At 46.6% G+C, this 26,036-nt stretch overlaps 2 protein-coding genes across 5 annotated transcripts in view; both read right to left on the bottom strand.

Moving 5' to 3' along the window:
- Positions 1-1,161: 1,161 nt before the first annotated feature.
- On the bottom strand, positions 1,162-2,799 carry LOC128755735 (tripartite motif-containing protein 16-like). Its single transcript, XM_053859683.1, has one exon. The coding sequence runs from the start codon at positions 2,788-2,790 to the stop codon at positions 1,162-1,164; it is 1,629 nt and encodes a 542-aa protein (XP_053715658.1). The 5' UTR covers positions 2,791-2,799.
- An 18,654-nt stretch (positions 2,800-21,453) lies between these two features.
- LOC128755394 (cadherin-10-like) overlaps positions 21,454-26,036 on the bottom strand; it is a 40,408-nt gene continuing 35,825 nt past the window's right edge. For 2 of the 4 annotated variants that reach the window (XM_053858788.1, XM_053858785.1), the window contains one exon: positions 21,454-23,564. In XM_053858788.1, the coding sequence (XP_053714763.1) occupies positions 23,074-23,564 (491 nt within the window). In that variant the 3' untranslated portion in view covers positions 21,454-23,073. Of the gene's footprint in view, positions 24,281-26,036 lie in introns of all 4 variants that reach the window. The other 2 variants (XM_053858787.1, XM_053858786.1) reach the window with 2 other exon arrangements.

Genomic DNA, 26,036 nt, shown 5'->3' on the forward strand with positions numbered 1-26,036 from the left:
AAGGGTAGATGAGGCTTCATGACACAGTATTGAAGGGTAGATGAGGCTTCATGACACAGTATTGAAGGGTAGATGAGGTTTCATGACTCAGTATTGAAGGGTAGATGAGGTTTCATGATACAGTATTGAAGGGTAGATGAGGCTTCATGACACAGTATTGAAGGGTAGATGAGGCTTCATGACTCAGTATTGAAGGGTAGATGAGGTTTCATGACTCAGTATTGAAGGGCAGATGAGGTGTCCTGATTTTCAGAGGCCACCAGATCTGCCTGTCTATCTATCTACTCTTTAAGAAGAAAACTCCATAAACCAGTCACTGGACTCCTCAGAGTTGCAGCACTTGTGTGCCCAGGATTTAAATGTGTCTTGTCCTTCACGTTTTCCTTGGTCTGACATCTTCAGTAAAGGACAAAACCGTGATAGTTAGAACTCTTTGTTCAATGGCAAAAAGCCATTTGTCAATTTGATGTTGTGAGTTCTTCAGTAGGCAGAAGCAAATGATCAGCGATGTTTCGAGATCGGATTAAGACACAACACAAAGCAAGTTGTGACTTGGTTGATCAAACCCTTTATTTTTACATGTGGAGAAGAAGAGCAACATCAGCCAAGGAAAAGGCAACGTCCAGACATTCACCCTCTCCCTTTCATGGGCTGTAAGTGTCAACTCCTGTGTTCATCTCACACGGTGATGGGTTCTTTTTCATTGTTGTGTCGGATTGTGCTGTCAAAGAGTGAACTCATTTGATTCTCACGCCCCGAGTCTGGACCTGAGAGTCCTCCACTGCAGAACAGAGCCATGTTAAAGGAGGAAGTCAGAAGACTTGAAGGTTCAGGATGGTGTTCTGAATTCTCCAGGATTGTAGCTGTGGAGATACGTTCACAAACAATTGCTGTGTCTTCACAAATAGATCAAGAGAGAAGAGGGGAAAAAATCATAAATAGAACACTGCAGTGATTCGTGACTTCTGAACACACGTCTGAGTTTCATATTGTTCTGACGTCTTCAGAGCAGGAACTCAACCCTGAGGAGAGCTGGAGTCTGAGGAAGTGAGCTCAAACACTTGTATTTCTATCCTTGTGGGGACATTGTGACCCTTTCCCCAGCCTCTCCACCTAAACCGAACCATCCAAAACACATGGCTCACCTGAAGCAACTGTTGTCTACTTCAGCTTCAGGATCTCACATGAGGAACCAAACTTGAAACAAAGCCAGACCGCAGCATGTAGAGGCTGAGTGAAGGTGGTGTGGACTCTGTGGAGGAGGGTCATGGTTCCAGAGACGCTGTAGAAGGACAGAAGACCTGCAGAGTGATCCAGGTACACTCCCACTCTGGAGGGACCAACACTGGAGACTTTAGTTATGATGCTGTTGTGCGTGAAAGAACAACCAGAGTCATGACAAAATAAAGACCAGGACTTATTATTTAACCCAAAACGACGTTTTTCTCCTGATCTGCTGATGTTCTTGTATGAGACGGCTACCTCCACAGCATCTCCACTCCACTCCACCTCCCAGTAACAACGTCCAGTCAGAGGCTCTTCACTCAGGACCTGAAGATAATCAGTGAATCTGTCTGGATGAGGAGGACGAAACTGAGCTTCTCTCATGTAGGTCACTTTCCTGTTTCCTTCAGACAACAACAACCTTGTGTTTGCAGTCTTTTGCTCCAGAGTGACGTCCCGAGAGGATCTGAGGAACTCAGCTCTGGTCTTGGGCTCTGCTCTGAGCATGAGTGAGATGTTGGTGCAGGTGTCTCTCAGAAGGTCCTGGAGTCGCTCTCTGCTGGCTGACACGGCTGCTGACACTTCCTCAAAGCAGCAGTGAGGACGGACGTGGGTCCTGGAGGAGAGCGTGTCTTCACTGACCTCTGAGGGTGAGGACCAGTTCTGGAGAAAGACCAAGTAACTGTCGGTGAGTGACAGCTGCTGCAGCTCAGCATCTTTCTTCTTCAGCTCAGCGATCTCCTGCTCCAGCTGCTCCTGAAGTCCTCGCACTCCAGCGGCTTCAATCTCCTGCCGGGATCTGATCTGCTGCTCCACATCAGACATTCTTCTCTGGAGGTTCTGGATCATCTGCTTGAGGGTCTCCTGACTGTCCTTCACTGCTTTATCAGCAGAGTCTCTGATGGTCTTCTGCTCCTGCTGAAGCAGCTTCAGCTCTTCCTCTCTCTCCTGGATCCTCTGCTGGATCCTTCCTCGACTCTGATCCACCTCTTTCTCTCGCTCTCTTCTCTCTACTGCGGCTGAGACAATGTGGTGGTCTTTGTGTTGGTCCACAGCACAGAGGTGACAGATGACCTGCTGATCAGTACGACAGAACATCTCCTTCACCTTATCGTGTTGAGGGCAGATGATCTCCTGGAGCTGCTTGGACGGCTGGACCAGCTTGTGTCTCCTGAAGGCCGGAGCTTCTAGATGAGGCTGGAGGTGTTGCTCACAGTAAGAGGTCAGACACAGCAGACAGGACTTGAGGGCTTTCAGCTTCCTCCCAGTGCAGGAGTCACAGGCCACATCTTCAGGTCCAGCATAGCAGAGGTCAGCAGCTTGGAGTCCAGTCTTCTTCAGCTCCTCCACTAACTCTGCTAACATGACGTTCTTCTGAAGCAGAGGCCTCGGGGTGAAGGTCCGTCTGCACTGAGGACACTGGCAGATGTTCCTCTCACCTTCTGAGTCCCAGTAACCTTCAACACAGCTCTGACAGAAGCTGTGTCCACAGTGAAGAGCCACTGGCTCCCTCAGGAGCTCCAGACAGATGGAACAGGAGAGAGCTTCAAATCTCTTCTTCTCCATTTCAGTGACTGACAACCGACTGCCCTCCGTGATATTTAAACCACACTGAGTCACATGATTTTATGATTCTTGTGAATGATCCACTTCTGAACATGTGACTGTTGCCACGGTGACAACATTGTCCCCGACTGTGTTCCTAAGAAGCAGTGGAGGAGCTTTGTTTTGAGGGTGGTCTGCTGTGTAAACACAAACATTTGCGCACTAAAGACGTGAAGAAGTTCAAACTACTCAGAGTTTGAATGAAACTCGGCCACATAATGGTTTCTGAAGTCATTGTTACGTTGTCTGGAAAGACTCCAAGGTCACCAAAGAGATAGCACCCGTCACTAATGTACTTTCTTAAGCGTCTTCAGATTGTCCTCGATGGGCCTTTTGTTTGCTGCGAGGACGTGATATTTCTAAATTGATGGGGACAGCAGGAAGCTGAGACCTTGGGAGGCCATTAGCATTCACACGCAGCGCCGGTTCATCATCGCCGTGAAAATAAAGGTGACCACATGACGGCTGCTCCGCTCACTGGAGGCGATAAGAAAGAGGTCCAGCCCCTCTGATGTTTAGGACCGTTTGGGACGTGACGTCTCGCGCTGGGAAAGCGCTGACGTGGCTGTTTTATTGACGGACGGGCTGCGGCTCTGACACATTAAGGTCACATTACTTCCCTCCAAGCTCCCGCCTCGGCGACGGCACCCTGCCGCTAAAGATAGAAGCAGGACAACACCGAGACCCCAGCATGTCCACCATTAAAAATGCATGGACTTCTCGTGTTGAACATGGCAAAGGACAGAGAGACAAAGCGCTGGAGAGGTTTTCTTGGAGCTGAAGGTGCCGTGTGGACTTTTCACAGATTTCATTTTTTAAGTATTTGATTATTATTCACAACTAGCACTCAACGAAAGATATTTTTTTTATATAACATTAATTTTTAACATATATATAGTTCTCTAAATTAATATTGATACATTTCAATCTCCATACTTTTCGTCAATGACCATTTTTTATAACTATATATTGAACAAAAGCCAGGAAACAATCAAGAATGAAGTTCATCAAAGGTCAGTATTGAGACAATATCTATATTTATCAATCGTGATGTCAAGCCTTTTTCAAATCAGGTTTTACTGAGATGACATCTGAGTTCAGGTGATACAGAGATGCAACAGATCAGTCACTGGAATATCTCGATGCAAGGAAGGACAGGAAGTCGGAGACCAGAGACGCGGCAGTGTTTCATCCATGAACCTTCACGATCAATGGACTAGAAACGTGACTCTGTCAGAGTCCAGAGTCGGAGTGATGAGACCCTGACTGATGGTTCATCGCAGAAGGTGTGAGGATCATGGTGCCGTCCCTGGTCTTCCCACACATCACTCCGTCCACTCAGGCGCCATGCTCCCCTCTGAAGAAGCTGGAGACCACAGAGTGGTCTGCTCATCTTGAAGGACCTGCTTCAGAAGAGCAGTCAGTTTTCATGTCGACAACCAGCTCCTGGACTTCTGGGCTTCTGGAGGTCCACCACCAGCTCCTTGGTCTCATTAGTATACACAGGAAAACGTGGTGGAGTGAGGACAGAGCCCTGGGGAACGCCACTGAGTCAGAGCTCTGCCTCACATTGGAAGTCTCTGCAGTGCAGACCAGATGTTGTCGTCCGCCTCCTGGATGGTCCTACAGCAGCGATGCAGTGGCATCGCGACAATAGATGCTTCGACTGAAGGAAATGTTTTGACCTCGTAGCGTCAGCTGTAGTTTTCTCATAACATCTTCCACTCAAACTCTGTTGATGTGTTGACTCCTTTATCACCTTGCCACTGAAGCATGTGGTTTCAAGAGGGCGGAGTCACGTGTGAGTGGATTTCTGAGGTGCTGATTCGGTTCAGCGGGACTGACCATGATTCTGAGGGCTTCATCCTGCACCGCCCCGCTGAACTGGGCAGCTCCCGTAAAAACTAGGGTGTAAACCAGCAGACGACGGAGTCACTCCAGTCAATCACCTTTCATGTGACTGTGGTGATAAAGTGGTGTTGTGATTGTCCACTGAACATTGCTTTCAGACAATAGCAGAGCAATAAGGAAGCGCTACGACACGGGTGTTGACCCCAGGGTCACGAGTCAGAGCGGATGCTGGTGTTTGTGAATGAACAACCAAGTTTCCAGAACAGCAGAGGACTGTCTTTCTAACCAAACCTTCCTTCCTCACATGGTATTATGAGACATTCCTCCGCCATATCGCAGCACGCAACACCTGCAACACACACCAGTAAATGGCTGAAACGTCCGTGAGGAGAGAAGTGTATTTGCTCACAGCACAATAAAGTCAACACACTCAGAGAGCGCACACTTCCGCCATCGTAAACCGAGTCAAACTGAAGCAGGAACTTTATATGGCGTCACACAGAGCCCTAACCACTGACAAACCTCTTGTGTGGTCCGGCTTTAATTCTGGTCCCAAGGATGAAACACAACAAACAGGACTGAAGTTGGTCACAGTGTCAGACTGTCAAGCACTACACAAGATAACAGAATCACGCTTTGTAGCTTTGCTTCAAGAACAATGCAAAGAAACATGAGACTTGAAACTTTCCTGACTGTTACTCTGACGTGTCCTGCTGCAGCCTCAGGTGCCATATGCAACAAACAGCATGTGTATCGCGAAGCTTCAGGCAGGAGGAGCTCAGAGTGGCAGGAGTGGTGGTGAACTGGGTCCAACAGGGAAGAGTCCATGCTGGATCCAGACAGTGGTTGGGATCGGATGTAGCGCATGAACAACACAGTCAGTTTTGATCTTATGATATTTATGGCTGCACATATACTGTATGTTGCAAGTAAAACTATGATTAGAATGGCATAGAGTACTTTTAATACACACACATTAAACATGAATATAAACATATGGCAATAAAAACACACAATTCATCCCTGAAAAAATTACAATGAAGGATTCTTTGGCAAGTTTTTCTGTTCTTGAACTGCATTTGTATTTATTTTTTTGCATTTTACTTCAAGATAATTTTGTTGTCTCCAGAAACAAACACTGGTCGCGTCTCTTTCTTCATTCTTTAAACAGCACGTTGGTGTTGTTAAGACCTCATCTGCTGGAAAGTCCGATAAGCTGTCTTGTCAGCATAAATAATGCATGGCAGGCTCTCAGGGTAAAATGGAGAAGAGGTTATAAATATGAAAAGGTAGGCATGGTTATCGACGAGGCCGAGCTGGCATCCGTCATCAGCAGTGAAACAGCAGACGCTCGGCGTCCTCGCCCTCTGCTGGACCTCCAGAGGTCAGCCGAGGTCGCGGAGGGGTCATGTGCTCATGCAACAGTCAATATTTCATATCGCTACAGTTTTCTTTTCACCTCCGGCTCTGGAATCTGAAGTCCGCCTCCGAAAAAGACAAAGGCTCCGCTGGACTCTGATGACTCTCTCTGACACTTTGCAAATGGAATGGAAATATCAAGGCGGGACGGATGAGGTCTCCGGAATTCTTCATGCCGGGGTTTGAGGCTCCTTCCAGGGATGCGCCTGAATCGATGAGGCTTCAGTCTGGGCTCGGATGATTGGTGAACGCTCACAGGAGCGCCAGCGCTCGTGAGGGGCTGAAGGAGATGGATGGTGTGGGCGCTGCCACAGATCTGTTCCCACGTCCCCTCGGAGGAAAGTACCTGCCTCGCCATCCATTATGACAAGGAAGGTTCTGAGGCTCGCTGACAGGTTCTGATGTGGTTCTGGGCTCTGACCTGGAGTTCACTCACGCCGGACCCAAACACTCGTGTCTCCCTATTTAGATGTGGCCCAAGTGCAAATGTTTTTATCTGTCCACAGTATTTACTTGCATTTAGTAGTTTAAATGAACATAGTTTTTTTGGAAAAATAATATTTACCAGTATTTGTTTGTTTGTTGTTCATACTCCTTTACTTTTGTTTTGTGCTTGTATTTTGTTTTCATTATTAATATTGTACGTCACGCATTCATGTATCAAATATTGGGATCATAATTGTGTTTTTTTCTTTGTTCATGAATTTTCTTTTGTGCCTTTTCATCATAAATTTCATCCCTTTTCATCATAAAGAAATGTAGCATTTTTATTTATTTTTAAAATACACATGTATTTGTAAAGTGTATATGCTCCACTCCTATAATTATTTATGTTTTTCCTAGATGCTATTTGACTTATTAACATAATTGACTTGGATCTATTGAATGTTTTATTTCCAATCATTTTGTTTTCATGTTTACTTTTATTTTTAAAGATTTTTTTATCCATATACATTGTTATTGAGATTAATATACATTTAAAATGACTAAATAGCAAACTATTCTGTATCGCATCCTGTCACGTTACATTATACTGCGTTATATTGCACTTGTTTTTACTCAAATGAAGAGTTCAAATGAGGAGTTCAGATCTCCAGGATGAGGAACATGACAGCTCCTCAGACACATCAAGTCCACCTGGACGTGAGGATTCTAGCGTCGTTTGACTGGTGTTTTTTGGACCCCCGTGATGATTTTAAAGTGATGTTGTGAGGTTCCTGCTGCTGACTTCAGGCTTCAGAGTGTCAGGTACCGTCATGTGAAACGCACAGAGGCTGGCTCACCTTCCTAAATAGCACCAGCGAGCGCCTGGCGAGTTAACTAAAACCAATCCACTGACCTTCCACGCAGCGCGTCACAGGAACATCCTCCTCGTCACCGGCCTCCGAACCAAACAGGTCTCCTCTTTCTTTCCGCTCACTCGCTCGGGTACGTGCTGAAGCCTTCTCCCTGACAGCATGTCGAGTGCTTGCGCAGCTTGGAGTGGCGGAGGAAGTGGGATGAAGCTCTCTAAGGTGTAATTTGCCTGACTGAGATGGATGATGGTGCGACCGCGTCTCCCTCTCCAGGTGAAAGAAGTCGGGCTTTCTGTGGAGGAGAACTCTTCTGGACTCTGGTAATCGTGAGATTTATGATCCCAGTCAGGCCTGGTGCGGGGAGGCGCCGCACCAACAGGTCAGCGGGTCGTTTTGTTGTTTGCTTCAATGAACATGATAGAACTTCCTGTCCATCTTCTCATGTGCCGCACCTGTAAGGAGGCATTTCCAGCCTCTGCTTCTTTCTCCCGCCACAAAATCATTGTTAAAACAAGACTGACATGTGACTGTGCACAGGTGAATTCAGTTCCCAGAGGAAGACAGATGAAGAGGTGCTCAATGCTCCGTTGTCTAAGTCAGTGACTCCTAACCATCGGGCCAGGGCCCATGGTTGGGCCGCGAGCGCCCCCTAGAGGGCCACTAGACGCTCAGTTTTAATGCATGAGCCACGTATGGTGGCAGCAGTGAGTCACTGAACTGACTTGACAGCTGCACATCTGTGATGTTACCAACTATGGAGAAGTTCTTGAAGTTCTTCATAGTAATATGTTCATGAAACACCCCTTTTGAAAATGATGCGATACTTTCATTCACACTTTACTTATATCTTCTTTGGAGTTTAAATAAAATATATTGTTTTTATTTTATGATTTTTAGACATGCTTTTATTAGATTTATTTTATTAGAATTTTCTTTACTTTTTCCAATTTCAAATCAACACTTTGCATCAAGTGTATTATTTCTTTTTTTCTCTTCAGTAAATGGGATGAACGTGACTTGCGCCTGCTTCTGCTGCTGGTTGGACTTTTCCATGATAAATAAATATCTTTGCAATGATCACATGGTTTCATGTCATTTCACACAGCTTTAGTTTGTTTGCGTGTAAGTAGATTAAATATGGTTGTTGATCACAAATGAAATCAAGAGTCATGAATCAGTTCTGTTGAACGTGACTCCAGGCCCAGTTGTTCTGGGAAAGGTGGGCCCCGGTTAAGAACCCCTGATCTAAGACACGATCACTTGACTTAGCGCAGATGTTCAGTCCAGGGTCTCAGGAAGAAAATACAAACAGGGACTGAGGGACGGAAGACGAGGTCTGTTGCTGGGGATCAGAGGAGCAAGCAAAAGATGGAAGACAATGTTGGACCTCTTCTCCGCCTTTGACTCAAATAGAATTGTAGTTTCTTCATGGAAAGTTCGGATATATAACGAAACGTTTCCGAGGTTAAATAGAAATGCTGTTAGAAGCATTGGTTGCAGCAGAGAACCGGAGAGGGAAAACAAAATACGATCAAGATATTGGATGTGTAAACATGATGAATCCACAAATAACATCAGGAGAGAAAATGAATCTCCAGCTTGAACAAACATCGTTGAAGTAGCCACTCGACGGCAGCGGGAGAGAGGCTCTGAGCTCCGACTGTTATTTGGACGTGGCTGCCCGAGTTAAAGGGCCAGCTGTGGCCCTGGGGGCCTCCCGCTGTCTGGCTTTGAGAGGAAGTGGGCGCACAAACATTGAATATCTGTGAGCGGCTTCAGCGTCACAGACGACCCGCTTGCTCCCCAAACTGCTCTCTGCTTCCTCTGGTTTCCGCTCAGGTCTTGATATCAGAGCGATAAGGAGCAGGCGCAGCCGCCTCAGAAAAGACCTGTTATCGGTCCGCTCTGGTTTCCGACACCCGCCGCGCCGCTTTTGTCACTTCTTTGTCGCTCCCAATTTTGTCATTATGCGCCGCCGAAATCCCAGCACCGCTTCCCTGATATCATCCTGCCGCCGCGCTTCACACTCATGAAGCCGAGGCGAGGAGAAAAGAAATGCAGTTTTGTAAAACAGCACCCATCTTGTGCCTCGATAACTCAGAGCTGCTGAAATATTCAGTCCGTTTGCCTCCATGGCCATGGAAGAGCAAAACACAAAACTCTGCCTGAAGGTGGGATTTCCTGGTGACGCCAGGTGTTATGTGAGGACTTCCTGTTTCAGAGAAACTAAACTAGCACAATATAAGACAATGACTAAGATAGATAAGAATCTAAGATATTTGAGCTGTCTGAGTAGCAGTGATGGCTAGAGGCATCATGAAACAGTGTTGTAGAGTTGCTGAAACAGTGTCCTAATTTTCAGAGGCCACTAGATGGAGCTCTTGCTTTGGAAATGATGTGTGGTTTCAGTGAATTAGTGATGGTTCGGTGAGGTTTCATGAAACAGGGTCCTGATTTTCAGAGGCCACCAGATGGCGCTGTCTGTTGTAAAATGTTTGGACTTGAACAACTAGTGTTACCCAGTGGCCTCTGAAAGGACCCAGGGTTTCATCAACCCTGCAGTACTGTTTCATGATGCCTCATCTACAACCAATAAAGGTCATCTAATCTAATCTACTGACAACATCTCATGCTGGTGCTGAAGATGGCACTTGAATCACTCACTGCCAACTACTGTTAGGAACTTCAGGGACCTCAAAAACACAAACGTAACATGAAGTCTTTATCTCATAAATATCAGTATTGTGGACCGCATGGCGCCAGAGTGATTTCAATGAAATATTCGACTTTGATATCACTATTTTTGAGGCTGGAGGCTGAAACGGTTAGAGACAAAGGTGTGCAGTGACACAGAAGAACATTCAGTGCGACCCAAAGCTGAAACCTTCTCATTTGCTTCTCCGGTGCATCTAAAACCACTGTAGCCTCAGAGATCAGGCTCTGTTTTCTAGCGTATATTTACTCAGAATCTTTGACTTGAACATGCCTTGTTGCTCAAATTGAAGTTACAGGTGCCTCGATGTTGCCTGTTGCCATTTTGCAACTTCAGCACAAAATGGTTAAAATATTCAGATATATTTGGACGTAGGAAATATTGAAAAGAATTTCCTCATTCAGTCATTCCTCTTCAGCTGCTTCCTTGTCCGAGTCTTCGTGATGGCGGAGGGAATCCCAGCTGCTGGAACCCTGAACCCGTCCACAGCATGAGCTAAACAGCCATTCAGCCAGACAAGTTAAAGAACTCAATCAACCTCTGTTTGTTTTTGTTTGTTTTTTTTTTTTACTTTGGGAGGAAAGCAGAGTGCAGAGTAGATCCACACCAGCATGAGGGGATCATGCAGACCCCACCCATTAAAGACAGAGGTTCACTCAGGCTGGAAGCAAACGTGGCTGTCATGATTCTGCTTTTATTTCGGTCCCTTGAGTCCTGTTTTGCTTTCTCCCTCCTTCCTTCCTGTTCCTGTGTCACACGGCTGGAGCCAATCATCCTCTGATCACCTGTGTATAAGAACACCTGGACTCTGGCTCTCCTGGTTCGCCCTTTCTCTGTGCGCTTGTTTGCTTGTGTTGACAACTCTGTCTGAACCCTGGTGCCTGAGTTACTCTTCTGTTCCTTCCTCTGTTTCCACCTGTTTCCTGGTTTGTTTTGTGACTGACTCTCTCTGTTCATTGTGTTTTGTTTCTCCTGGTTTGGTGACTCTTTCTGTTGGACTCTCATTCATGTTTATGGACTTCTGCCAGTTTGGTGACCCTTTGATTTTGGACATTCTGACTTCACTTTGTTTCTCCTGGTTCAGTGATGCTTTCTGTTGTGGCTTTATTGTTGTGAATGATTAAACTATAGTATTTGACTCGCTCCTGTGACTTTCATCACTGCACTTGTGTCGGTGCACAGCAGTTATTTGTCAGAAAGGGGCTTCAGGCCTTGTGGGGGGCTTGGTCCAGGTGAGGCTGTCATCCAGCCGCTGGGCTGAGGGATCATGGTGGTTAACTGGCTTCATGTGGTGCCCCTGGTGGCACCGCTCCATGCCACAGCACTGGTGGTTGTAGACTGAGGGAAGGGAGGACCGGGTCCGACTGGCCAAACAGAAGGTGTACAATGCTGACATGTGACCGTTGCTGGATCAGCAGGGCATCCTGGTTAAACAAAACAAACCCCTGCTGCGAACAACCCTTCCAGACGTCACCCGCCATGACAGCTTGAACTTGTGAACTCTGAGTCGAGTTTGTCTTCAATAAACCCGCAGCCGTCCTAAATGAGCGTCCCGTCTCTCTGGGACTCTCCTGTGAGCGCTGGACTTTGATTAGCCGTCTTCAGGGACGACTTGTAAATTCGACTTTTCTCGCAGAAAGAGTCGCGGAACCAGATCCGAATGGCTGCGGGGCTCTGGCGTCTGCACAGAAATCAAAGCTCTGAGCCGCTCACGCAGCTTCTGACAAACATTTCTGGTGATTGCAGCATGAGCGCCGTGCAGGAGCGGAGCATTATGGGATGTCGCTCTTCTCCGGCCTCCCACCAGAGGCCCAGCTTCCCGTGGCCCCCCGGGTCTCTGCGTACGAGCGCGGTGGCCCTGGCTGCTGTGAAGCCACACGACACTCTGGCGTTTTAGCGAGGCACCGAGGCGTCGCTGTAATGCAACGGCGCTGGTGGCCTTGGGTGGGACGTGGAACGGGTTATTATCCGGCTCTTCAACTGTCGATCACGTTGATGGCACGCTGGTCGTGGCATCTCATTGACATTGTGTGGAATGTCTGCGCTGCTTAATTGAACACAGAATTGCCCCATTTGGAGGCGGCGAGCTGAGGGAGGGGGGGAAATAGCGCCGTAGTTCGGGGCTGACCTCTGGATCGCACCGCGGATGGGCGAGCCAAACGCGACCGGCGACAGCCATCCGTCAAAGCGCATGGGTTCCAAGCGCCCACATTTGGATTATTGTGTGTGATTCAGCCACGGCAAGTTGCCTCTCGGACTGCAACCCATTCTGGACCGAAGCATCTGTGGCGCTGATGCAGCACTTGGGGGGACAAAAGTTCATCACGACGCTTCGCTCTTAAAGAGCTGTAGTTTGAGCTGATGCAGACGCAAAGTTGCTCAAGAGCTGGCTCTACTTCCTGCAGGTCAGTTCAAAACATACCTTCAAAATGAGGATTTTGCTTTGATTTTTTTTCAGCATAACTGTGGAGATAAATTTGAATTCAAGAAATCAGAAGTTAATTTTCGATCCCGGATCTGATTGTCTCTGGTGTCATCAATTCATGACACACAATTTTTGTTTGTTTTTTTTGGATTTGTTCAAATGATTGATCAAAAATTACACTGTTTTCACCCAAAAATAGATGTAAAGGAAGAGGAAGTCAAGTGGCGCTCTGGAGGATCTGGATCTGAGCCCTGACTTGTTTCCCTCCACGAGTCTGTGAGGACCAAAAAGGTCAGCAAGTGCATGAAACGGTCAGGCATCATGGACTTCTGTGGAGCAAAAGTGAAGATTGAATAAAAGCTCTGTTTAACCAATGAGCTGTAAAACTTAATTTTTCAGTTTTTAAGTTCAGCACTGGGTCAGCTCCGCAGGGGGGAATGAGACTCCAACAGCATGTAGCCTGGATCCCAGAGTACAACTGGCCAACATCCAGGCCAGATACAGTTTGCTGTCAGGGCCAGTTTGACAGAGCTAAAAACAACAATGAAAAAAAAAAAAAACTTTCTTAGATTAAAGGTTTCCAACTCTGACAGGATTCTACTTTGTCCAGCAGGGGTCACCAACATGGTGCCAGCCAGGGAGCCGACAGAGACCAAGGGAGTAGCCCACGGACTGTTGAAGAAAAGAAATAAATAAAGAAAAAAATCCTTCAGGAATATCCTCAATCATCCATTATATATGGTGATGTCAGAAGTCGGGTCACACAGTGCCACGGTCGGTCTAGTCCCCCGGACTGGGCTCCTCTCTGGCAGAGCACGAGGCAGCCGTGCACTCCCATCTTGCACAGCATCTAAACCCTCCAAACTCACTTGTTCCCTGACCGTGTCGGCACGCAACGATTTTTCTAGTGATGGTTGATGAAGATTCATGAAACAAGGTGCTATGTGTCAGCAACCACTCGATGGCACTGTCTGAACATTAAACCATTTCAATGGAACATTTGTCCTCTACAGTTTAATTTCATCATTAATTATTCAAATTCCAGTTTGTGACACTTAAATGTACAAAACATGTGGATCAATAATGCTGTCAGTGCAAAGAAATGATCCAGAAACATCGGAGTTGACAGGCGAACTCAGCAGCTCTGGTGGTCAATCCGACCCTGGCCAAACAGCGTGAGACCAGAGGAGTGAAATGCTGTTGTTCCAGGCCTGAGATACAAGGCTTTCTGGAGCTCTGGTGAGGGAGAAACTCAGTCGTCCGCCTGGGACTCGGACTAGAGCTTCTCCACACTGTCAGGTTGAAGTGGTTCCCTCTCACGAATAACCATAAGAATCGCTCAAAAACCCCTCAGTAACGTCAATGTTATGGGAGGATCCGTGAGTCTGGTTGGTTTAAACAGGTGATGAACGGGAGCCAACGACGTGCTTCATTTAGCTGTCGCGTCTGTGGCGCGTCAGGTGAAGATCTCTGCTGCCCTCTGTCGACTGAAGGCGGGATGGCACCAATGGAAGCTGCAGAGTTCTAAGGTGGCTCCTCAGCTGAGAATCCTCACTGTTCAGTTGTTGAACATTCATTGATTCTTGGGTCCAGCAAGTCAACAACGGTCCTGTCGCTGACACACCCTCGGAAACACTAGAGGGCGCTGTCGAGTCTGACGCCCAGCGAGAGATTCGATAAGCAGGGTAACAAATAAAAATAAAGAAGAGAGGGAGAGAGATCTGTTCAGGGCAGACAAAATAGAATAAAAATAAATAAAATAAATAATATTTTTAATGTCTAATTTTACAAATTCATCACTCTAAATTTTTTGTATATTTTTTTCAGTTTCCCTTTTTGCTGACTTTAGATGATGAATATTTTCAAAATCTAGATTTTTGCACAACATAAACGTATTAAAACCAATGGACAGGAGATGGCGCCACTTCGCACTCCAACACAGACACACTTCTCTGCGGGAAACTTGGGCCCAACCAGAGTTCCAGGTATTTCCGGACAGAGCCGCAATGCGATATATTATAGTCTGTTGTGTCTATAAATGAAACCCTAAATTGTTTTGACTTGCTTTTTCCCTCTTCTTTAAATGAGCATTTCTTCAAATTCATTTCATGGCTTTTTTTTTTTTTTTTTTTTTTTTAAATGCCCGTTACATTATTGCAAACTGGCCTAAAAAAACTAAAAATAATTATTTTTGGTGAAATAAAATGGCAATAAAATAATAGAATAAATCATCAATCTAGGACGCAGAAATAACACAACACAAACATCATAGTTTAGGTTTATTAAATAATAGAAATAGAAAACGTTTGAGGGTGAAAAGGAAGATTTTAAAACTTAAATTGTTCACATATGCATCTAAATTATTTGAAGTCAAATAAATGAATGCGAGTAAGAAAAAAAGAAATATATATATATAAGTGGCGCTCTCGGATTCAAAGTAAATAAAACAACTATTTCATGTGTATTTTGAGAAAATGTTTTGAAATGTTTGATGTATTTTTCCCATATTCTCTGATTCATTTTTGACGAATTTCCCGCATGTCAAGACCAGTTTTGAAGTTTTCAACTGGGATATAATGACGATTTGAAAAGCGCTGCGCAACGTGAGGCAACAGCTCCATCTCCAATGAATGGGAGACGCAGTGGCAGGGCTCAGCCAGAAGAGGGCGCCAGAGGATAAGGTCCTGGCGCCGTCCCTGCTGTCTATCATGAGAGGAAGGGCCGTGGGGGGAGAAGGAAGCGCGTTTTTACGAGCGTCTGAATGGCCGACGCTGTCATTTCCTGCTCGGAGTGAAGGATTAGGCCTCATCTCAGGTGCTGTTTGTGTCTTTGTGTTGATGCGCGCTGACTCGGATTGCAATTACTTGCTCAGAAAATGATCCAGATGGGTTTGAAATATGCAACAATTTGTTTGGTCATTAAGCTGCCGATTCCAATTGCCTTCTCTTGTAATTATAACCGACTCGGCAGCGCGCCACGCCGCTGATGCGTCTCCCTTTGTGCTCACAAGCCATTTTCCCTCCCTGAGGGGGAGAAGCGCGGCGCCACTCGCGCGTTTTAATGTGCAGCCCACGTCCGGGCTCCACGACGGGCCGCTGAGAGGAGAGGGAGACTCTTCCGCCAAAGAGGAGAAGCGCCACTGATGTGAGATGACGATGGGACGGAGTGACGGCGCGAGGCCGCGGCCGGAGCGGGGGCGAGCTTGCTGCCTGGTATTTTTAGGCCGCTCCCCGGGACGTCCATCTGGCCGCGAGTTTGCTCCGAGACCAGCTCTTTGCGTCAGGGTTGCAGAGCTTGTTTGCCTCCCCGAGGGGGGTCAGCTCCGCAGACTCGGCTTTCACCGCAGTTCACTGAGGACTCTGAAAGCTTCGCCGTCCGCCCGCCTCGCCACTCGCATGAATATTGGACCAGGCGGGGAAGTAGATCTCCTCAAACACGACCGGCACAGAGAGGAGCGTCACAGTCAGACTCCTCCGCTGCATCTGTAGCCACAGGCCAGGATGTCCACACGTTTGAATGTGGAGCTTAGGTTCGAGCCAACAAGCCGCCACGTCATCGTCGATTCAGTGATGTCTCTTCACCAGCCATCAAGCCAGCACAGCATTTCCTCACATGATTTAATCTGAATACCAAAATATTCCATCAAGATTTTAACTCGTCAGATGGCACCAAGCCAGCACAGCATTTTCTCATCTTTAGTTTAAGACAAACATCATTTACGAGCTGCTGTTCTAATTATTTTGTTCTTTGTTTTTAAATAGCGCTTCATGTGAAGTTGAACTTTCAACATCCAAGGTACCAAGCCGTCGATTCCATTTATTGTTGTGAAATGTTGATGTCTCTTCACCAGCCATCAAGCCAGCACATCATTTTATCACATGATTTAATCTGGATAAAGAGTCAAAGTTATTCTCTTCAAAGATCAACTAAATTATGTTTTTTTTTTTTTTGTTTTTTTTCTTCGGCAGTTTCAAAAGCCGACTGTTTCTTCACACGACAACAAGCCAGCACATCATTTTCTCACACGATTTAATCTGAATAAAGAGTCAAAGTTATTCTTTTCAAAGATCAACTAAATTATGTTTTTTTTTTTGTTTTTTCTTCAGCAGTTTCAAAAGCCGACAATGTTTCTTCAGGCGACAACAAGCCAGCACAAGGTTTTCCCAGATTATTTTGTCAGTGCTAACAAGCTTGTGCAACACTTGCATTGGATTTGGTTTCAAGTAAAAACATGTATTTATTTATAATCTCACAGACATTTATATTCACTTTCCTGTTCATTTATTTTTCAATCTGCCAATATTGTGACATGCAAGGCAGCAAGCCGGCACATCATATTTCCGCAGTGCAATGCACCCCAGTGTTTCCTAAAGAAGCTGGTGCGCCGCTTCCTCTGGTTTCCTTTGGACACTGAATCACAGAGTCACATGAAGCCAAAAAGCAGTTGTGCTGTCGAACTTGGCGAGTGGGAAGGAAACGTATCTTAGAGGCGGGAACTTGGACCTGCCACTGGGGAGCTGGGAGGTTTACACCCTGGGTTTATTGACCTCCATTTGTTTCACACTCCGACAGACTGCCGCACTTTCACAACCCTGACGCGGCGCAGCGTGGTCGGATGGCGGCCTGCGGAGAAAATCCGGGACTGCGAGGCTTAGCGGTTTCCCGCCGCTCTGACATGTGGTGACACACATTCGCCGCGTCAACACACGTTTGCCTTGTCAACACACCTTCCTGCACCTGCTGCTCGTCCTTTTGTCGCACAGCCAGGAGCCGCCCGCCAGATCTGCGCTGAGATGGGGAGATTAAAACCCAACAAACCGCAGACCCTGAAAATAAAAGGATCCATGGACGGCAGCAACTAAAAATACACCTTCATTACAATTTCTCCATCGAAAACTCACTTTAAATGTCCACTTGGGCTCAAAACTATTTTTTTTCTGGAGTTCTTTTTTATGATAATTTTTATTGTGTTTAAGTGTTTCAAAAATGCATGATAAATCAATGGAGTTTAAATAACAATGTATTACATAAATTAGAATTAAAAAAGAAACACTAATACCCCTTTTCAATTCTGATCAATAGTTATTTAAAATTGAAATGTTGATCAATAAAATACTATTGAGAGCTGTATGCATATATTTTTAAGGCTTTGGTGATAAAATATGGTCATTTCACTCAATACGGATCGATATTTGTCTTATGACGGAATGTAAATAATGATGATAATAATACAAAGTTGATATATAACTTAAATAAGGGTTGAAAATTTGTGATGATTTGTCGAAATATCCAAAACTGTTGGAATTAAAATCGATTACAATTCAAGAAATATATAAATAAGAAATTGGATGTATGAAAAACGTGAATAAAGGAAGACAAAATTAAATACTATTTTAAAAAAAATAAATAATAATGGAAGGATTAACACTCATCCTCAGTATAACAATTATTTCATATTAAAAACAAATTAAACTATGAATTATTGAAACTGCAGAGAAGTGTGAAGAAACAAACATGGTGAATATGAATGAAAAACCACGCTTCACTTGTACGTCTGCCTCTCCCCTCTTGGCTTCTGTTTGCTTTCCTCCTGCACTCTGACCAGCCCGGGGTCTCTCTTCACGGCAGAGTTCACCATTGCACTACCATGTCTGCGGCGGCTTCTCTGCAGTGAGCAAACAAAGGTACGTCCATTTGTGGATTTCTTTGATTTCTAAAAGGTCATGAACGAGCACAGATTTTGGCTGCTCTTCGCCACTGACTGGAGGTCTGTGTTGATGTGTGCCGGTCAGAGAGAGGGTCAAGTGGCCTCACTCGGTTTGAGTTCTGCTCTTCAAGTATCTCCTCTTCACTTCGGTGAAGATCAGAGGTCGAGCTTGTTAACAGGCCACAGTTGGTTCTGCAGCGTCTCCATCTTTCATGTTTTATTCCATGTGACATGCAAATGCCTGTTCAACATCAAGCTTTGGTTTGACTGACCCTCTGATCAGGAAGAGGGGAGCATCTATATCTCCGTGGAGCTGAGGGTCCCAGGGGCCCGGCATGAACGATGGTGCTGAGAGTGATGCAACCTCGTGGTTTTCACAGCTGGGATTCCACTGCATCTAGTTCAAGCTGTCGGCCGATGATGTAGTTCTGTTGGTTCCTCAGGCTCCTCCAAGTCTGAGTCCACGGCTCTGATAAGTTCTGTCCAGGTTGGAGATGAGATCTTGTCTCAAGGTCTCGCTCATGAGTGAGGGAAGGACCAAGAAGGAGCTGAGCCAAAGGATGTCTCACCTGTGATCCAGATGAGACTCAGAGTAGAACCTCTGCTCCTCCAGGACAAGGCCGTGGCTTTGCTCAGGTTGTCCCCTGGACTCATGAGGAGATCCAGGAGCAGGCTTGGGCCTCTGTAAATGGACTGCTGCCCCCGGGACCTGACCTCTGACTCAGTTGGCGTCCATGGTATCAAGGATTTTTCAAACCTATCAGGACATACATTGACTCTTCAGACCACTATTCCTGAGGCAGAATACAAGACTTTCTAAAGGTCTTTCATGGACAGCACTGACTCTCTGACATGTCGACATAAGACAGAAGTTGGGTAATCGATGCGAGGCCAAGACTCGTGGGACCTTGCACCGGAGCAGCGTTGCGAGTAAAGGCTTTCTGAGCGTTCGCACATATGCACGTGACGTCTGGCATCTCGAGGCTCCCACGCAACGCCTTCTTCTGGAGTCTCCAGTTCAAGACTTCTCACGAGTCAGATGTGCAGCTTGGAGGACTCCTCCACGTTAGTGCTTCTGTGAGTCAGACGTGTTGTGGAGGAGGTTCAACCGCTTGGATCACAGACTCACTAAGATTAATTTGAACCTATGAATCCGACTTGCTTCGCTCCGAGTCACCCAAGTCACTGTGATACATGAATCAAAGTCTAAGGTGCATTTATGTTGAAGTTAAACCAGGACAGCTGTCTGAGAGACTCATTCCAGACCTTTGGAAGTAAAACATCTGTGAGATGCTAATGTGCCCGAGTCCTGCAATTACTGAGTCAGACTCAGTTCCTGTCTTACACAGGTACATTCTCCACAGAAGGAGAGGGACTTACATTCCATCACTAGGCTTCATTCATTTGTGTGAAAGCCAGTCCACCTTGCATCCGGCGAGTCTTTCAGAATCAGACTCATGATAAACTTGTGTGGTTAAAGCTGATAACACAAATTGTTGCATGAATTGTGGGAAGTCATTCGAGTCTCTGAGAGTCACTGACTATGATTGAGTCAGACTCCCTTTCTAACAACAACAGCGAAAAGGACTCCACTCTACTGAATCAGACCCATTTCCTGTCAACACAGTAATGTGACTCATGAGTCAAAGGATTTCTGCTCTTCTGCAAGCCAGTGAATTTGAGTCAGTGTCAGCACCGACTCATGGCTTAAATGTTCTCTAGTTCTTTGTAGTGTTTCGTTGTGATATGTCAACTCATCACTTTCTGAACTCAAGTCGGTTGTTTGTTGAATACAACATGAAGATTTTGAAGTGACTCAAATGACTCACTCATCTTTGTTCATATCACGAGTCTTCATCACACGACGTGATGCTGACTGAAGTCGACGTTGTAATTTGAAGGCGATACTCATCTGTGAACAGAGTCTGGAGCAGATGGAGTCATTTCAGGTGAGTCGGCCGCTGGTGAAGGAGTCATCGTCGAGTGCTGAAAATAGAAAAGTGCAAGATGGAGCTCCGAGGAGGCGGCGAACAGCTGGCAGATGTTAAAACCTTAAAGTGACCGGAGAAGGTTGGTGCTGTGTTGTCCACAGCTGCCAGGGACACACGACAGACTCCGATCCCAGCGACTCACTGGGACGTGAGGAGACAGCAGCTGCAGTGGCACTCGGTTTCAGCTGTCAGCCAAGAGTTGGTTGATGCTTCACTACCCACTTTTGCAAAGGGTTATTTTGGATTTATCTTTTCAAACCTCCACGAGATCAGCGGCTTTCCAGCGCTCAGCAGGCGGTGCTCTGAATGGAAGGTTCAGTGAAATTCATCTCGTGTTCTCTGAATATGAGGAGACCGTTTCATGAAGCCTCCTGATGAAGACTTGATGAAGCTTCATGAAACAGTATTTTTTTCCTGAGCTCAGTGGGTGGTGCTATTGGTACCAAGTGAGGGTTCACTGTAGTCAAGCTAGTGTTTAATGAATCCTACTCTGTAGTGACAGGCTGATGAAGCTTCATGAAACAGAGTCATTATTCCCACAGCTCAGTAGGTGGCGCTGTTGTTTTAAGAAAAACTGCGAGTATTCATTGAAATAGCTGCTCAAAGTTTGATAGACATGAGGACTCTGTTTCATGAAACCTGCCCATCACTCTGAAACTGCCAGATGAAACATACAGCAGAAAACAAAACGGGAAGTAGGTAAGTATTAAACGGCAAAAAGTTTCATGACACAGTACTGAAGGGTTGGTGATTTCCAGAGGCACCAGATGGCGCTGTCTGCTATAAAATGGTGGGGCTTGAACAACTCATTCAATGACACCTCACATCATTTCTAAACCAAGAGCGTCATCTAGTTTCCTCTGAACATGGGGACACTGTTTCCTCAACACTGCAGCTCAAGTGCACTTTTGTCTTTTGTTTTTATTATTTTATTAATGAACGTTTGCCATTAATAATGAAAATAAAATTTTCCTACGTTAGAGTGTTTAAATGATTTATTCATTTTATTTCACCTCAAAACTGCTCGTTTATTAATTTATTTTGGTCAGAAGTGTGACAGAAAGCGCTCACCGCTCCTTCTGGCTCAGCTCTTTTATCGTCCTTGACACAAACTCTCTCTTTACTGAAACTCGTTCCGACTGACCGAGTAATTCAACACTGTGTTTTACAATCTTTTATTAAGAAAATAAGTATAAAAATATAAATATAAAACAATACTCCGCATTCAGACATCATGACTCCAGTGTATGACACTTTCCTACGACACACACTTCCGTTACATTGTACACCTACAGCGATGAGATGAGATCCACGGACACACGGCACCGACCGTCCACGTCACCTCCTCGGGACAAAGATAGCAAATAGAATATAGGATCGTAAGAAACACTGTACATTGACGGTTTGGAACGGAAAAGCCGCTCGCCTTCGCCTCCTCCTCCTTCCCCCGCCCCTCCCTCCCCCCACACACCCTGATCACGACATCGATAGTATACAAGACTACTATCTCTCTGCTCAAATACAAAACACATTTTCCACACCAGTGTTCACAAAAAGATCTAAACCTCAAAGGCATCTTTACTGCGTATGACTGAAAGAAAACGTTCAAACCTTTGAGTATTTCTGGAGTTTTGTCCGCTCGTTTTGTTGGCGTTGTGTGCAAGCGCTTCCCCCGCTTGACCCCGTACAGCCCGCGTTCGGATGGGCCTGTGATCGGATCTGCGACGACAGAGCCGGATAAAACGTGGATCGCAAGAGCAGAAGTACAAAGTAAGGTTTCATCACTACAGCTTCCGACACGGCAAGGTTTGTGAATTGTTGAGCAGTTGTTTCTCTGTCCCAGCAGCAGGTTCTCTGCCGCGTCTGGATTCTCCAGTTCACTTTCACCGCGTCAAACAGGATTTAAAGGGAACAGCGAGTCAGCTCAAAGTAGCGTGTCTCGACTGAACCATTGCTTTCCCCTGTGTCTCCTATCAAGTGAGATATTCTCTCACCTGTGTCTTGGCACCTGTGGTGACGTCATGCGGAGCAAACTCAGCCGCTGATTCCCGTTTTCCTGAGGTTCCGCCTTCTCATCTGTGTGTCCTCTTGTGTGTTTTGAATTGCTAATCCTAATCTCCCTGTGTCCAGAGACGACGCGCATTCGTCTCCATCTCGTTCATGACAGTTGCAACGTAACCACGAAAGTCTTTTAATTTGGAAAAACTGCCTCCTGATCGCCCCCTACGTTCCTGTGAATGACCCTTATTTACATCAGAAGAGCTCCGTCTCTGGCTGCTAGTCCCATGGTATCTTGGCCGTTTGGCAATCTCCTCCGTTCATTTTCTCAACGGAATAAACTCTAAAAATGTCGTACACATTTCAGTAAAAACCTTCTGGGTTGGTTGTGAACCCAAGTTTGGTCAATGCATGACGACAGACTGATGTGTCTGTCTTTAGTGGCTGTCTTGACTCGGGGTATTGGTCTTGACTAGGCGGGGCATTTCACGGCATGAAGCGGCCAACGAACTTGTCCGGACTGAAGAAAGTGTCCCGGGTTTCCCTGGAATCAAGGTATCTTGGACCATCAGTGTGAGTATTGCTTTGTACCGGAGGTGCAACCCGGCCAACTACCTTACGAGTCACAATATGTTCTAAACAACTGCGCACAATCCGATTGTTAAGTGACCCACAGAACTCCATACCAGGTCAAACAGGGGTTTCGTGTGATCATGGAGAAAGACTAGCCGACCAGCACCCAAGCTAGCAAACTAGACAGACAAATGTATCGATAGGTCGACAGATGAACGGCCTTTTGCCAGCGATGAAGAGACGAAAATAAATTCCAGAAAAGAGTTTCACGTCTAAGTTTCTCTGTCGGGACTTTTGCCTATGTACATCTCCGCTAACTTCTTAAACTGAGGTCCCCAGTTGCTGAGATAGTCGTACTCCTGGTCGCCCTCGGTGGCGGCCGACTCCAGGGAGCTGAGCGACTCCGCCAGTGAGCCGCTGCCTTCGTACGCGTACGTGGCCAGGGAGTCGTAAGGGGGCGCCGTCGGATCCGAATCGTTCTCCTGCAGCCTCCCGTTAATGAAGTCTCTGACGTCTGTGTTGTCTTTAATCGGCGACGTCCTCCGAAAGGGGAAGAGCATTTCGGGGATGATGTCCCTGCGTAGCTTGTTAGCATCCATCACCTCCGGGTTGCGCAGCGTGCCGATATCAAAGGCCTGGGTGTCCTCCTCGCCGCCTCCCTCGTCGTTGTAGCTGACGACGTTGTCTCTGACATCCTCTTTGGAGATGATCAGAGGCTCCTTCTTCCGCTGCCTCCTCAGGGCAGCGAACAGAACCACGATCACTGCACAGAAGCGGAGAGAGACGTAAGAAGTGTGCCTGCGAACATGTGTCGCACATTAAAGAGCACCGGGAGCACACAAAGCAGAGAGGGGAGACACATTTGCTCGCAGTGATGAATACGCAACTCTGCCTGCGGCGCTCGCCTTCTATTATTAAAGATTCAGTGAAAAAGCTTTTTCCCTTGAACGACACGTTCATGGTGGAAAAATGCACAACAGTTGCAGGATTTTTTAGAGCTGCGCTCGCATAAAAGCCTGGAAACCAGGGTGTCAATCTACAGCCTGCAGGCTCGCTCGCACGCCAGCGCCCAATGTGTGTGGTGTTCCTGTGAAACGTGTTGTGCAAACCCGTCCTTCAAGACCAGCTCCAGGCAGCGTTCGAACTGTACACATCATTGCAGACTTGAGAGTCCAGGCCGAGTTTTTGCTGGCTCGAACGGTTCAAACCAACATCTGCCGCCCTGCGGTTTAATCCTGCTGCAGTGCGTGAGATGATGCTAATCCTAAAAATAATCCGCGCTGAACCTCCGGAGGACTGTGTTGCTGACGTTAGAAGCACTCGCAAGTCACCGTCACCGGGGCAGCAGGTGATGTAAAGAGGTCCAGACTTCCCTCTACCGAGAAGCCTCCCCCAGATCTAAAGAGGACACGTGAAGGACATCATATCTCCAGCTCGTCCTGGGTCTGTCCCGGGGAGTCCTCCCAGTTGAACATCTTGCTACGGAGAAAACAGAAGCAGAGGTTCTCTTCAGAGTCTCGCCTGGATGACTGAGCTTCTTGCACTAACTGAGTCCAGACAGAGAAACTTTGTGTCATTGGCTCAGCTCTTTCTTCACCTCAAAACTGCAGACCGATGGATAGGGAAGGATCTCATCTCCAAGGTCTCATTGCAGCTTCACATCACCAGTTAGACTGAAGGTCACAGGCTGGAAACTGTGTCCATGAAGGTCAGGTTCTCATTGAAAACCATTGTGAAAGGAAAAGAGAAGCTTTTACAATACTCCCTTGTTTGCAAACTAAAATGGAAGTCATCGGTCTTCAACCGCACATTTTTTTTACCTTCCTTTATCTCAAATATAAATGACCTTCTGGTCTGCTGAAGGACTCGGGTTGTCTTGGCTCTGTCCGTTCAGGTCAACACCTCACTCGCCCTGGAGACACCTGTCTTCTCCTGGAGGAGCAGAGGCTCTCCTCTGAGTCTCACCTGTATGACTGGGCTTCTGTCTAAGAGAGTCCAGGCAGAGAAACTCTTGTTCTCAGGGCCACTCCACAGCTGGTGACCACAGGCGTGAGGAGAAACCCACTGGTCAGTGGAGAGCTTTGTCTTCTGGCTCAGCTCTTTCTCCACCATAGAGCTTTCTCCTTCCCTCACTCGTGAACAAATCTCTCAAATCCAAAACAAAAAATGATGTGATACTGAGAACTAATGTCCTGGAGCTAGAAGTGATGTTCCTCATTGCTCCTCCACATCTCCAGGCTCATGTTTTCCACGTCGGCGTGTATTCCTGAAAAGTTCTAGAGTCAAGCGAGCGGATAGGAACTCCGGAATGACACCGGCACCTTCCTCCTCTGGTCGTCTCCACGGGTGTCTCCGTCGCCTCGCGGCCTCCTACCTGAGTGTTAATTACAGAGACCTTGGCGCGCGTGGATTAGAGGCGCAGGGCGGCGGATTAAGAACACATCTCCGTCTGATCGCGGCGAGTCGCTGCGGCGTTCCAGCTCAGCAGCCGCCGCTCGCAGTCAAGCTGAGGTGATTGAGACAGTCTGTCTGGGGCGTTGGAGCGAGAGAAAGCGGCAGATAATGAGCAGATGTCGTGATATTTCGCCGCAGGAGTGCAGCGTCTGAGTTTAACCTTCACCACACTTGATAAGTCAGAGATCCGAACGGCGGCAGACATGGAATTTAGATCCGGAGAAAGAGGTGGGGTGATAATATCTATTGTCTGCGGGCGCTTTGACTGACAAGATTATGATGCTGATCGCTCCGTTCCTCTGCTGCTTTCAGTGGAAAGTTCACGGTGAGCTCAAACGGAACAGTGCGTCCCTCTTCCCTCCAGCAGATTCATAACTTTGTGTCACAACTTTGTCCTGCAAAGTTCGAATGCAAACTTAGGGGACAGAGTCCTGAAGAAAGGTTTGTCAGGACACTCGCCCTGACCACGCACCAGAGACTAGATGTCAACCATTCAGAGTCCAGAGTCGATTCTGCTTATCGATTCTCAATGGGAAGAACAGGAAGAGAAAGCCGTGAATTAGTATCAGTAGATTTGGGTTTCAGATGAGAGCAGTTCCATTCATGATGCGACTCACTGACACCGTTTTTAAAGAGTCACATCATAGAGGAGGTTTTTAAACTTGTTGATCGGTTCACTGTGTTGCACCGATGACAAGGGAACTTGAGTCAGTGTCATGTAGAGCTGAAAAAGCTGGGTGGATTTAGCATCAGAGGAACAGGACGGAGTCGGAAATGAAGC

The sequence above is a fragment of the Synchiropus splendidus genome, chromosome 3 (genome assembly GCF_027744825.2).
Source record: "Synchiropus splendidus isolate RoL2022-P1 chromosome 3, RoL_Sspl_1.0, whole genome shotgun sequence".
NCBI lineage: Eukaryota > Metazoa > Chordata > Actinopteri > Syngnathiformes > Callionymidae > Synchiropus > Synchiropus splendidus.